At 42.1% G+C, this 13,756-nt stretch overlaps 1 protein-coding gene across 2 annotated transcripts in view; it reads right to left on the reverse strand.

Moving 5' to 3' along the window:
• The window catches only part of RHBDL3 (rhomboid like 3), a 41,106-nt gene that overhangs the window by 2,811 nt on the left and 24,539 nt on the right, over positions 1-13,756 (reverse strand). For both annotated transcript variants that reach the window (XM_063456177.1, XM_063456176.1), the window contains 6 exons: positions 12,980-13,138; positions 11,615-11,839; positions 10,611-10,762; positions 7,172-7,284; positions 4,492-4,592; positions 3,647-3,707 (listed from right to left, as the gene is read on the reverse strand). In XM_063456177.1, the coding sequence (XP_063312247.1) occupies positions 3,647-3,707; positions 4,492-4,592; positions 7,172-7,284; positions 10,611-10,762; positions 11,615-11,839; positions 12,980-13,138 (811 nt within the window). The remainder of the gene's footprint in view (positions 1-3,646; positions 3,708-4,491; positions 4,593-7,171; positions 7,285-10,610; positions 10,763-11,614; positions 11,840-12,979; positions 13,139-13,756) is intronic.

Raw genomic sequence — 13,756 nt, forward strand, 5'->3', positions numbered from 1 at the left:
TGGGACAGGGGAGGGGGAGAAAGAACACTATGGGATTGGGGGAGAACACTATGGGCCGGGTGGGGGGGAGAAAGAACACTATGGGACAGGGGAGGGGGGACAACACTATGGGACAAGGGAGGCGGGGGTAAGAACACTATGGGACAAGGGAGAAAGAACACTATGGGATGGGGGGGTGAACACTATGGGACAGGGGAGAGGGGGGCCACTGTGTGCTGCAATCAGCCTCAAGAGAGTCTGCACTCCCGTGGGCCGTGGCCAATCGTGTGCTTTTGCAACCAGCCACAGCCGCAAGAGCATAAAGTATTTGTCCATGCCGGCCACCAGATATGAACAGCTTTAGTGTGCAGAGTGGCTGGCTATCTGCAAACCAGGGGAGGAGGGGGAAAGAGAACATTATGGGTCGGGGGGGGGCGGGGGGGAGGAGAGAAAGAACACTATAGGACAGGGGGGAGAGAGAGGAACATTAAGGGGGCACTAAGGTACAGGGGAGGGAAGGGAAAATAAACACAGGTAGGGGGACCACTAAAAGAGAAGGGAGAGGAACACTAAGAGGTGGGGAGGAACATTTATGGGACAGGTAGGGAGGGGGAAAGAGGAACACTAAGGGAAGGGAGGGTAGAGGAACACAAAGGAACAGGGGAGGGAGGGGAGAGGAACACTAAGGAACAGGGGAGGGAGGGGAGAGGAACACTAAGGAACAGGGGAGGGAGGGGAGAGGAACACTAAGGGACAGGGGAGGGAGGGGAAGGAAGAGGAACACTAAGGGACAGGGGAGGGAGGAGAGATGAACACTAAGGGGCAGGGGAGGGAAGGGTGGGAAGAGGAACACTAAGGGACAGGGGAGGGAGGGGAGAGGAATACTAAGGGACAGGGGAGGGAGGGGAAGGAAGAGGAACACTAAGAGACAGGCGAGGGAGGTGAGATGAACACTAAGGGGCAGGGGAGGTAGGGGAGAGGAATACTAAGGGACGGGAGGGAGGGGAGAGGAATACTAAGGAACATGGAGGGGGTTGGGGTGACACAGTGAGTTACCGCAACTGGTCACACCAACCCTAGTGACGCCACTGGGTTTAGGCCAAATTACCTGAACTGGCATAATATTCGACTAATAACCTTGAATATCCCTGTATTCATTGCCATGGTGCAAAATAAGGACTGGATACTTAATGCAGCCTAAATACTGTCTTTTCCTATTACTTAGAACAACTTCCAGCAATGCAAATACTGCATCTGTTCCCATTCTAAAAATGGCTGTTTGCCTTCTGCTATGTAATTACTAGATCTGTTTATATCAGGCTCATGCAGAATCGTTTTCTGTATCCCAAAAACGTAATGTGTTTCTGGCCTGCTGAATAATGACGGATCCCTCCTGCAACTCAAATATTACATCTGTTTGTATGGTATTTTGTAGAATAATGTCCGACGAATCGCTGAAGTCCAAATACTGCATAAAGACCCTGACTGGCCATCAGCAAAGCAGGTAAATGCTGGTGGGTCACGATGGTCGTGGCTCAAAGACAACTGGGGAAATCTAATCCCCGACCAGCTCATGCCGGGTAGTGCTGGCCCAAAGAGGCATGCTTAGCCACTAGACCACCAGGATTGTAAACACATTTTTATAAAAGCGCCCACCATCACCTTTATGCAAACTAACTACAAATAGGCTCACAAGCCCCCTCCCCATGCATAACACCATGTCCCATTTTTGTCCCCTGGTGTCACCAGCAAACGCAGAACACGCCTATCTCGCGCTGCATTCTGTACAGGGCAGGCGAAAACACTTCAGCAGAGCTATGTACACCCGATACCCACTGTGGAAGGCATTTTTTGTCATTGGTGCAGCTACAACATGCCCCATCCATGCTCCTTTTTAAATGCTCTGGGCAAATTGTCTCCCACTCCACCCCTGACTGTGTGTTTCTAATGCACAGATTGCAGCCCAGCTAGCACCTGGTCTTTAGGCATGTTTTAATGTTGGTTATTTAATATCTGTCGTAATGTGACATGTACGACCCAAGTAATTACTGCGCTTTAGTAATGCGAGGAAAGGCTGGTGAGTTTTGTGTTAATTTCTCCTTCACTCTGTTTATATGATGCATTCGGCGGATCTTGTGATGAATAAAGAGTTATATTAATACACTGTGTGGCTGTCTGTGCAGCCCAGGCAGGCAGTGTCTCGTGGCTCGCTGGGAAGGTGTCTGTCTGCCTTCCTGGGGAGGTGTGAATCTGCAGGATATAGAACTGCTGATAATGACATCATCCGCCTGCAGTGATTACAGAGCGTGGCGATGATGTCTTTTATATCCCATAATATCCCCGCACGAGTCACGGCAAACATCATTAGATGCTTGGATTGCAGATAGAACAGGCTCTGCATTATTTATAACACATTACAGAGGTAGATCTCAAGAGATCTCACCCATTGCATAGGGACGGAGTCCGGCGAGGGAGAGAATTACACAAATATCAGCTTTGTATACAGTTTAGCTGATCTAAAGCACTTGATGCAGCAGTGGTCACATAGATCTGCCTGCCAGGGATGTGTTTATATATTAATGTTATAGCCTATTTTAAATCCAAGATGCGCAGAGCACTATATTTACTTTATTACTACCATAGGTCCTTTCTTTGTATAGCGGTCGGTTTAAAGCATTCATAAACTGCATCCTGACACTATATTCTCTGTATATAGCACTGGAGAGCTATAAAGCTCTCTGTATAACACCTTCTGTATATAGCACTCTCTTATAACACTATCTGTATAACGCACTCTGCGTCTATATACACATTTACTCGAACACTCTCCACATACAGCACGTAACGGTTATAAAACTCTGTATATATCACAAAGATGCTGTAATGCTTCCTGTATATCACACTCTCTGTATATAGCATACAGATGCTACAACACTCCTTGTATATCGATTTCCTATGCCATATTGCTCTCTGTATATAACGAGCGGAGATTATACTAATTTTCTGTTTATAAAACGCTCTGCTGTTGTAACATTCTCTGTATATATAACTCTTCTGTTATAATGCTTTCTGTATATAGCACTCTGCTGCTTTAGCACACTATATACAAGCTTTTTCTCATATAGAACACTCTATAGAGAGAGCTCTGCTCCAATAGAGGTTTCTGTATATACTGTGTCTGTTATACAGAGAGAGCGTTATAAGAACTGTCCGTGTACCGTAGTCATATTGTGTTTTACACCCCACCTCCTATAGACTGTAAGCTCGTTTGAGCAGGGTCCTCTTCAACCTATCGTTCCTGTAAGTTTTCTTGTAATTGTCCTATTTATAGTTAAATCCCCCCTCTCATAATATTGTAAAGCGCTACGGAATCTGTTGGCGCTATATAAATAGCGATAATAATAATAATAATAATATGTAATTATTGCGATAAATGCACAATTGTGTTTTACAATAATTGTTTTGACAATATTCTACATGAAATTTACTTTATTTCCCCTCATTGGCACATAATTACAACGTCAATGCCTGATCCCAACACTTTGAATTATCCATCAATCCTGTACTTTGCAATAAATCTGTTTATTTCCAGATCATTGGCCGTTTATTAGAGCTGCCATTAATTGCCCATGACTTCCAAGGATTCATTAACAAGCGTCATACTTACTACATATCAGAGCAAACGCCATCCGCAGTAACTTGAACTGACACTGCATTCCTGACCAGTTCTACAAAAGGAAAATTTGCAGTTTAATTTGCATACTGAAATGTGGTACAGGACGTTTGTAATTCAATATACAGTTTCCTTAATTGTGAATTATAGAAAATCATTTAAAGGACCACTATAGTGCCAGGAAAACATACCTAGAGGCTGGATTAACCCATAGGTAAACATAGCAGTTTCTCTGAAACTGCTATGTTAACAGCAGAAAGGGTTAATCCTAGATGGACCTGGCACCCAGACCACTTCATTAAGCTGAAGTGGTCTGGGTGCCTATAGTGGTCTTTTAACCCCTTAAGGACCAAACTTCTGGAATAAAAGAGAATCATGACATGTCACACATGTCATGTGTCCTTAAGTGGTTAATGTTTTGTTGTCATCTTATCCCAACACTGTCCCATGATAAGCTGTCAAACTCTTTACAAATGGTTTGACATTTACTTGGCTCAGATGGCTTAACGCGTTCCTGATTTGCTAATTGGACGTTCTCAGACTATCAATAAAGTCTAAAGTTCCACAAAATGGATATTGCACATCTGAGAGCATTCTTCTGTTTTAGCATATCAGTGATTTGAAGGTCTGCAGGTAACTGAACAAGCCAAGTAAATGTCAAAATGTTCATATCAGTTTGACAGTTTACAATGAGACTGTGTCAGGGACTCTGGCGCCATTTACTATAGTGCCCTCTTGTGGTTATGGTGCCTAGAGTACCCACAAAATGGAGAAGAATGCCTATGAGCTGTTTATGGTCTTTCTGAGGGAAAAAAAATGCTGCGTTGCTGAATTCTTACCATGACGATATTGGCAAGGTGGGCAGAAACAAGAGCGTAGACGCCACCTGAAGATCCCACCACTGGAGCGGTCATATCTGCTACAGAAACCGCCAGAGACCCTGGAATAATACAAAGAATATATTGGGGTTTTCTGTCCATGGAGTGTCAACGAAATTACTCCATTCAGTGATACGTACACTTCATTGTTCTGTGTGTGCATTCCTGGCCTAGCAACACAAATTGTACTTGTTCTGGGAAACGTTTACTTTAACAGACGTTACACCAAAACCAGCAAACTCTTCATTGTTAGGGCATTGAATTCGACACAATTAATCTCACCCCTTCACATAAATCAGAAAACCTTCAGGCAAACTGCGCTGTGCTGGAACCATTCATCCTGAACAAGTGAAATTCAAACATCGGGCACATTATCAAAATTATGTTTCATTGCGTTCAGTTCACTAAAATGTTTTTTTTATTTTTATTAGTGCATTTCCTATCCATTGCATTGAAAATATGGGGTGGTTTTTACGTTAAACAAAACATTTTATTTGTCCATCTTGGACTTAGACTTGCAAAACTTTTGTCAATTTTTCCCAATTTACATTTTCGTAAATAAACCTCCCAGATCATATTGCAGATCCTTACACAAAATTTATTAGGATAGCAACTGAAAATAAAGAACCGTGGAGTTAAATAAACAGACATAGAGGTATTCATTCTCTACGTTAGTGAAGGCATGGCAATGGAACTTCAATTAAAAAAAATAAATTAATTTTTTTTATTACGGGGAAATGAAGTTGGGGGGCCTGCGGTTTTATGTGGTGTGCCTGCCTAATTCATACAAAAGTGCAATTATTAGGAACTATTGATCTTTTTTGCCCCCGATCTAGGATCTTGGCGAGCTGAGGGTCCCCTAACTACTAGAATGAATTACACTATGATGTACGAGATCCCTGCCCCCGTCCCATGTGTAGGTACCTGTAACTTTAATTTGGCATTGATAATAAGATGGTGATATCTAGATTATTGTTAATATTGCCCTTGCTAATCCCTGTTAAGATTTATATTAGTTTCTCTCTTTTTGCTATTTTACCCCCTTTGTAAAATTGTAAAGCTCTGCAGAACGTGTCGGCACTGTATAAATCTTAATAATAATACTATAAATTAAATATAGTAATATGTATCACAGAGCTTGACGTAGGTACAGACGACCCTTCAGTGGAGACCTATCAATCTCAGTCTTCGAGAGCCTCATGCCATCGATTCCCATAGGAGAGACAATTCTTATTTCACTTTTTGACCTCCTATTACCCGCATTCCCTGAATTCCCCTGTAGAGCAGCAGTAAATGGGGGGAGCACTTTTTTCTGCCATCTGTTTGTTGAGGGGGCGGCGAAGACATTCCTAGGCTGCTTCTGGGCTCTGCTTATAGTTACCCCCTGTACCTCTGTTAATAATTAATCTGGGCGCAAACAATTGACAATAATTCCTTTGATATATTCGGATTTAACCCTCTGACTGCCAGTGCTAATCATGCCCTTGCATTCCATCTAAAAACAATGAAAACCATTAATCTAGGCATACCATCAAAAGTTTTGGTAATGGAAGCACCAATTATACAAGAGGGAGTCAACAGTAAAACTGACTGACTGTGAAGATTCAGACAAAAATGGGCCACTAATTAGAGCTTTTAAAAAAGGAGGAGGATTGAAGACTATATATTGCTGGCAGGTCATACCAGGGACAGCCAAAACACATAGACCACCAGCTGTTCTAGACTCCCATGAGGGCTAGACTAAAGGCTAGCAAAGCATCATGGTGGTTGTAGTCCTACAACAACTGGGGTCTTCCTTTTTGCACACCTCGTGTTAGGCATTGAAGGGACACTAGGCACCATAACAACTTCATCTCAGTAACGCTGTCATGGTGCTTTGCTGCACTATCTTGCCATCTTGAGTTAAATCCTGTACAAACGGTTTTACAACAAAGCTCTCTTCTTCTGGCAATGGTCCAAAGATTCGATGAAGAAGCCTTGGACCGGACGCTGCTGATTGGATGAGAGTATTATCTGACGGACGCTGCTGATGGACCGGACGCTGCTGATTGGATGAGAGTATTATCTGACGCTTTCAGCTTATCACTAGCTCCCTAATCACAAAACTGTCATTCTCTTATGTTACAAAGTAATACGACTCCGAAGACCTTCTGGCCCAATAACTTTGTTGAGATGAAGTTGCCTAATGACTGTCTGGTGCCCAGAGTGTTTGTTTAATGCTTTGATCACAATCTACCATTTGATCTATATGTCAATGGTTACTGGTCAACTGTCAACGCAATCACATTTTTTACCAAAAGAAATTGATAAATGCATACCTCGAAAATGATCAAACTGACTGTTTGCGGGTGTATAAAGCAAACACAGGATACATCTAAAATGGCATAGTGCAGGCCTGCAAAATTGCCATTTGTTTGTCATTAACAAGATCCTGGCAAATCCATTTCAAGATAATATGATTAACAACAAATATTGCCTAGTTTTGAATTGAGAACAATGTCAAGTGGGAAAACCATTTCTTATCACACCTTTATCCATTTTTCTGCATTTCCTAGAGCAGGAATTTACATTATCACTTAACCAAACCATTGTCTTAGCTGTCCGAGCAGCGTAGGTAGTCTTGGGGCAAATAATTGCTTACCTGCCAGCACTCCTGCAATGTAGAGAAATCCGATCCTCAGGGCACCATGTACCATCTCCAGAGGGACTCCAACAAGCAGCTGTAGGGCCACGTTTACCCCCAAATGTTCTATCCTATAGGAATCCGACAAAATGAACAGATATAAACAGGTTAAACCATCTCCTCTATCGCATACATTCAATGGGTGTGTGTACACTCACAACCCCAGGTCATGCATGTATTGAAAATGTAAGAACACACAGATGTCCCATTAGGGTGTCAAATGGGAAGTGTGAGTACGTAGATCCACTTATAGTATGAATAGTCTGAAAATATGTATACGTAGAAACCAAATAGTGTAACGACAGAGCTTCAGATGATCTGCTAAATGCACCAAACTCAAAAGACAGCAGTTTTGGTTTCCCAGTGTACTGTTCCCCCCTTTATTTCCAGTATATGTATATTTAAAATGAAGAAATAAAGCTACTGCAATTTTATTTATCTTTGAGGGTGATGCTGTCTAATTTTAGGGGGAAGCAGATGACTTGAGGTTCCACCTCTGGCTAAATATCCAAATGTACGGAGCTCCCCATGTGGAATCTGACCAATCTGTACATTTGGATTTTTAATCAGAGGTGGAACCTCAAGCCATCTGCTTCCCCCTAAAATTAGACAGTGGGGTTGTCTAAGTTTACCTAGTGTATACCCAAACATGCAGGTAATGGAAGGTCCAACAGGAGTTACGAAGGAAGACGTGTTACCGGACCTTAAATTGGCTGGTTTTAATGTATAAAACAGAGAGAAAAGGTCAGAATTACAGATAAACAGAAGGTACTACCCATGTCAGAGTTACAGAAAATTGGAAATCCTAGAACAAGCCGGGTTATGATCGCAGAGGTACTCAAAATGCCAATAAACTAGCCACGGTCAGAACCAGAAAACACATAGAAAACTCAAGGAACACACCAAGTTAAAAAAACACGGTGGGGCGCAGAACTAGGGGTAAGCAGGATTATATTGGGTTATCTAGGTTCTGATTAGTCCTCGTCAACCCTGCAACCCCAAAAAGGTGCAGAAATGAGATTGCTCAGGTGCAGCGATTCATTTAAAACAAGAAGTTACGCTGCATGATTTTTTGGTATTTAAGGACGTGCCCTTAAAGCGGGTAGCGTCCGAACTGCCATGGGGAAACAGGTCAGGCACCCGAACAGCGCATTTAACTCACGCAACCTGTAATTACAACTGAACCAGCAGCGCCAATCGGGAAAGTATCGTTACAGGTATTTATATAATTTTTATATTTGGACTGCACTTTAACTGTGGCATCAGTTACCCAGCTTCATCTAATTTTTTCATGTGTGCATGGATCCCCCTACTGGGTGTGTAATGAAAGATGTATACATACATTGATCACCCTCTGAGGGTCTCATGGAAGTTGGGTACACAATTTTCCGGTTAGAAAAGGAATAGGATGTTTGTGTTCACATATAAACATATTTTCCAAGTGTCTCTACGTAGGAGGGACAGTCCCTAGTTTGGCTCCAAATTTTGCAGTTCCTATTTTCTATGAGCTCCATATTCTTGGTGTGTCTGAGTGCATAACAGAGCTCCGCAGCAATAAATGTGTTTAGAAATCAGTCTATGTAAACAAGATACATTGTTCTAAATTAAATTTGAATGGTATAAAATATTTTTAAATCACCTAAAATGTCTCGGAAAAGCCATGCTCCTGGCCACATCCGTAGAATAAAAGTAACCCTCTCTGTCCATTTGAAATGTCAGAAGGTAAGATATAATCTTGCTATAACATGTAATGGAAGGTGTGTACACGTGACAGATGCCGTCATGAAATCGCCACATTGGGCATGTCATGGGATGTGTGTACACAAATCCTCTTATAAAAACATGTACCCAGATCAAGCAATGGATATACCTGTGTAGAAATAACATGACTGTGATACTGCTATAAAATCATTAGATGGTTTAGTCACCGAATGACAGAAAGCGATGACAGTCTCACTGCGACATCTGTTCCAAAATAGCAATGTAAATAGCACTCGGCTATTCTGAATTACATTTTCCAATCAGTTGTCATTTCACCGGAACTGACTGTTAATGAACGAGCCTCATGTTGTGGTTTGTTGACGTATGCTTTGCATCGAGCCGTGGGTGGCTAGAATGAAGGATGAGCGGATATGACAGCCCCTTAGTGATCGTATCATTATATTATAGGATTTTCTCTCGCTATTAAGTATTAAGGGACCATTGATTTAATTCTAATTTATGGGGATACTGCGCTTCAACACATTTGTTGCAATACAGATTATAAGACCATGCTACATTATTTTGCTTCCTCAACTCAACATTGAGGAATAAAATCATTTAAGAGTATTTAGTATCGGGTGGGTGGGCAGGCAACTGCCACTGAAGCTTCAAATGATCTGTACAAGGTGCACTGCAATCCATCCCAGAGATCAATAAATTAAGTGGAATGTGACATCATTCTGTCTTCATGGTAACTGCGTTGGTGTTACCACAGGGACCTCGCCATTCTCCCTTTAGATTGATTTATATGCCAACTGTACGATGTGGGATCAACCCACCCCCAGCTCCCCCCCACCCCCAATCAGGCTTCAGCCGCAGAAAATAATAAATATTACCTACTGCCGTTGTGTTCCTCCCAGCAGGATGCTCTATTTCCCTTGGAGAAGGGCAGAGAAATAGCCACGTTCCCAGCTGTGCTTCCCCGGTAATGGGGCAATAATTCAATTGCAAGACACTCCGTCATTGCCACAAAAGGAGATTTCAACGCTACGAATTCTTACCTTTGTATTTTATGGGAGTGAAAAATATGAGGATGCACATGGAGACCTCTGTCTCACAGGAAGACAGTGCAGGGGGGTCACTGCTCGGTCTGAGATGTTATTTACTAAAATGAGAATTGTGGAGAAAATATTTTTATTCCAGTCTGACGGATTTGGGCTAGAATTAGAAATGCTCTTACCAGTTCTCCAGAATTTCAAGTTTAGTCATTAAAATACACAGAGTCTGTGCAGTGACACCTTGCAATGTCCTGTTTGGAGGACGGAATACTCAACCAGACAAAGAATCATAATTATCAGTTCTCTCAACATTAGATATTCCTTAACCCTACCCTCCTCTAGCACTAACTACTTGTAGCTTGCATCATTACAGCATTGGGTGCGGCTATATACCTGGTGTTATAAAAATACCAATCCATAAACATCAATACCCGCACTTTAACGACATACAGTTATTCAACATTTCCAAAGATGAATCCAATTTACAAATTGTCAAAGTATGCAAATTTTGTACGCATATTGACTCTTCACCTGTAGAGAACACAAGTGCACGGTGACCACACACACATACTGACCCTCAACATGACCAAGCAAGTCCATGGACCTTGCATATCTAATGTCTCCTTATGTGTACTGACCCTGCATGCATGAACATGTAGCTGAGGTATCTCCAGGCCTGGGCTCTGAGCTGTGGGTGGTAAATCAGAGGGTTTTTCTTTAGATATGAAGGGTGAGTGACCTGAAGCACGAAGCGATCCAAGACCAGTCCATAGTAAATGAAAAAGCCAACCTGTGAGTTAAAGACAAAACAAGGATCGAGGCATTAGCATCAGCGTCGGCCATGTCCAGACTGTCTAACCTCATGAAGACCTTGTTCTACACCAGAAACCTCTAACCAGGCTCTATAGACTACACCCCAGGGCTACAAATTCGGATCTACTTAATAATGTTATTTAGCTAGAAAGCAACCTTTGAGGACAGAGTTAAACAGTTCAGGTGGAGAAAACACTAATTATTCAATAAACTGGGAGTATAGAGAATTGACTAAGCAATTGGAAAGTTTGAGCCAAAGTAGAAATGTTCTTTAGCATCTTTCCCAGTTCAGTTATTTTGTCCTCAAACTGGAATCCATAGTAGATCTCTGTAGTAGATCGCAAGGAGCCTTTAGCCTTCTGTTTCAGCACCCATTTGTGACCGTGATCGGCCTTGATATGATTTGAGGATTAGTGGCTACCTGGATGTGAATACATTCCACCTGTCCTCACCTTGGCCATGTGACCCAATTCAACATTGTATTTTACGTCCCCCTAAACTTGTCCGTGTGACCCAAACCAGGAATTTATTTTTCCACCCCTGACTTTGGTCATGTGAGCCACAAACAATATTTTTTCTTCTCCTTGTATTCAATGCCATCTTGATTTTGATTACATAACCTTGGCCAAGCACTTATTCCACTGGTCGTGACCTTATCTAAGAGACGTCTATCAAAATGTAAACAAATCTTTACACTACAAAACTGTTGTGATTTTAGAATCAGGTCTATTGTTTGGATGTCAGTGCTGGTCTCCCCCTGTTTACAGAGACTTTTCAATGCAGCAATCACAGCAAGTCTTAAAATCCCATCTATGCATAGCGCACTTACTTCCAAAATAGTGACAGCAATCATGAACCACGGAGGGGGGCATCCCGTGTAATTATCGTAGAACCACTTCCGATCAATCTCCCTGGGCAGTGTCTCGTATGCCACGTGCCGAATGAACCGCTGTGTAAGGCTCAGTCCTGGCTCTTCCAGCAGAGCTTTATTGCACAAGTGCCTGTTCCCCTGAAGGATGGCACGGCGAAAACTGTTTGATCTCTTGTTGCTCATCTGTAGGAAGAGAAGACATAAAGAGACTATTGTTCATTTGTGGCTCCAGTCAACGCACAGGCCTGGAGCTGTTCTGTTCTCTCTCCCACTTGTTCTTTATCCCATTGTACATCACCGAAACAGCATCTGATAAAAATGCCATCTGTTTCCTAAAAAAGTACACTATGTAACCAGGTTAATAAAGAAATAGAGATCTTGCAGACTGCGTGATTGATAGGTGAGCTGGTATAGATTGTATAGCTGGCTATCTTATTGTGAGGGTCACGTTCTGACGAAACTCGTAGCCTAACGAGCTAACGAACACAGAGACAGTGCAGACATGATAACTGATGTAAGAGTGGGACAATTTATATGAAATACTATATTGTTTAACTGGAGTTTCACAGTACTGTAATAAAGAAAGCGTTCCCCTAAATATGTAAAGCATTATCACATCCCATGGCACAAGACAAAGAGCGGACTGAACGTGCAAGACATCTTTACATCTATTCCTTAAGGTTATAACGTAGAGATACAGACCCCTTATTGTGCCAGTCTAGTGCAGTCATCTACTATTCAATGTCTTTGGCACCACAGAGACACTGTATCTCTACAATACAGTCAGTAGAAGACATGGGATACAACAATGTAGAATGAGGAGACCCTGGGTGGGCACATGGATACCTTCTTGAGATGCTAGGCATGTTGATACTATGTGGCAGTTAAGATGTGTCTGAGTATTTACGAGTATTTATGAGTATTTACGAGTGGTATTTTGGCGTGTGTAGGATTGAGGTGAGTGTGAGCAGCAATGAAAGAAGAAGAGACGGATAAGAGAACATCCACTACTCTCCATTGATTAAATCATTTCTACCTTATATGTATTATCTGGTTTGTGTGCGTGTGTGTTCTAGGACAATGGATTTTATTGTATTTTTCAAACTCACTGTTAAAATTCTCCAACAGAGTGCTGTTTTCGAGGGGTAATATGCAGAACCCATTGGCCCATAATGTCTCTTGGATGTCCTAAATCTTAGTGTTATCCGTGGATTACAACATATTGTATGGCTTGTGAAACCACTCCAATCGCAGCATGTAGCGGCATAGTCAGGACAAGTTTGCCAGCCTTCTCAGAGATCTATACTGTCTTCAATATCTCACCAGATTCACAAAGTCCTGGTAACAGATCTTGCCGTCTGCGTTGGTGTCTGCCAGGGCAAGCATCACATCCAGTTTGTGTGGATCCAGCTCGGAGCCATGTCTCTGCAGGAGGGTCCAAAATTGCCGGGTACTGATATAGCCGCTCTTCTCAGCATCAAACTGGTGGAAAAGGAGCAAAAAAATACATTAAAAAAAAATAGTTAGAACATTTGTTTTTCTGATACCATGGGAATCACTGGATGTTCCATTTTTTTCCAATTCTTTATTTTATTTGTACATTGAGTTAACAGGCAGATTTGCACTGCCACAACAGCCGGTGCAAACAAACATTTAGACATATGATAACAGTAGTATGGCACAAAAAACATTGCACTTTTTGTTATATAGGGGGATTAAACAGAATAAAATCGTTAGCGTACATATCACAGCAATAAACAGTGAATACTGGTTGGCATGATGGGTAGCATGTCAGTGCAAGGATTTCAGAGGATAGGAACCACCGGGTCACATTGTGAAATGATCACGCTCAACTAGTGGAGTTTAGGCTGACCCCTGTGGCAAGAAGACTGACACTTGCAACTTGGGCAAATTTAAAGCATAAGGGCACAATAGAGTAAATAACAGTATCTTATGTTTTATAGGGGAATGTGCTGTGCTAGAGGATGATAGAGGTTATGAACCTGTGGAGCTAGCCTGTAATAAAATTCATTGAGCTGCAGTATTAGATCGATATGTACTCTCTGTGTTCTGACACCACACGTCATTACAGTGGTTTAG

Source organism: Pelobates fuscus, chromosome 5, assembly GCF_036172605.1.
Source record: "Pelobates fuscus isolate aPelFus1 chromosome 5, aPelFus1.pri, whole genome shotgun sequence".
NCBI lineage: Eukaryota > Metazoa > Chordata > Amphibia > Anura > Pelobatidae > Pelobates > Pelobates fuscus.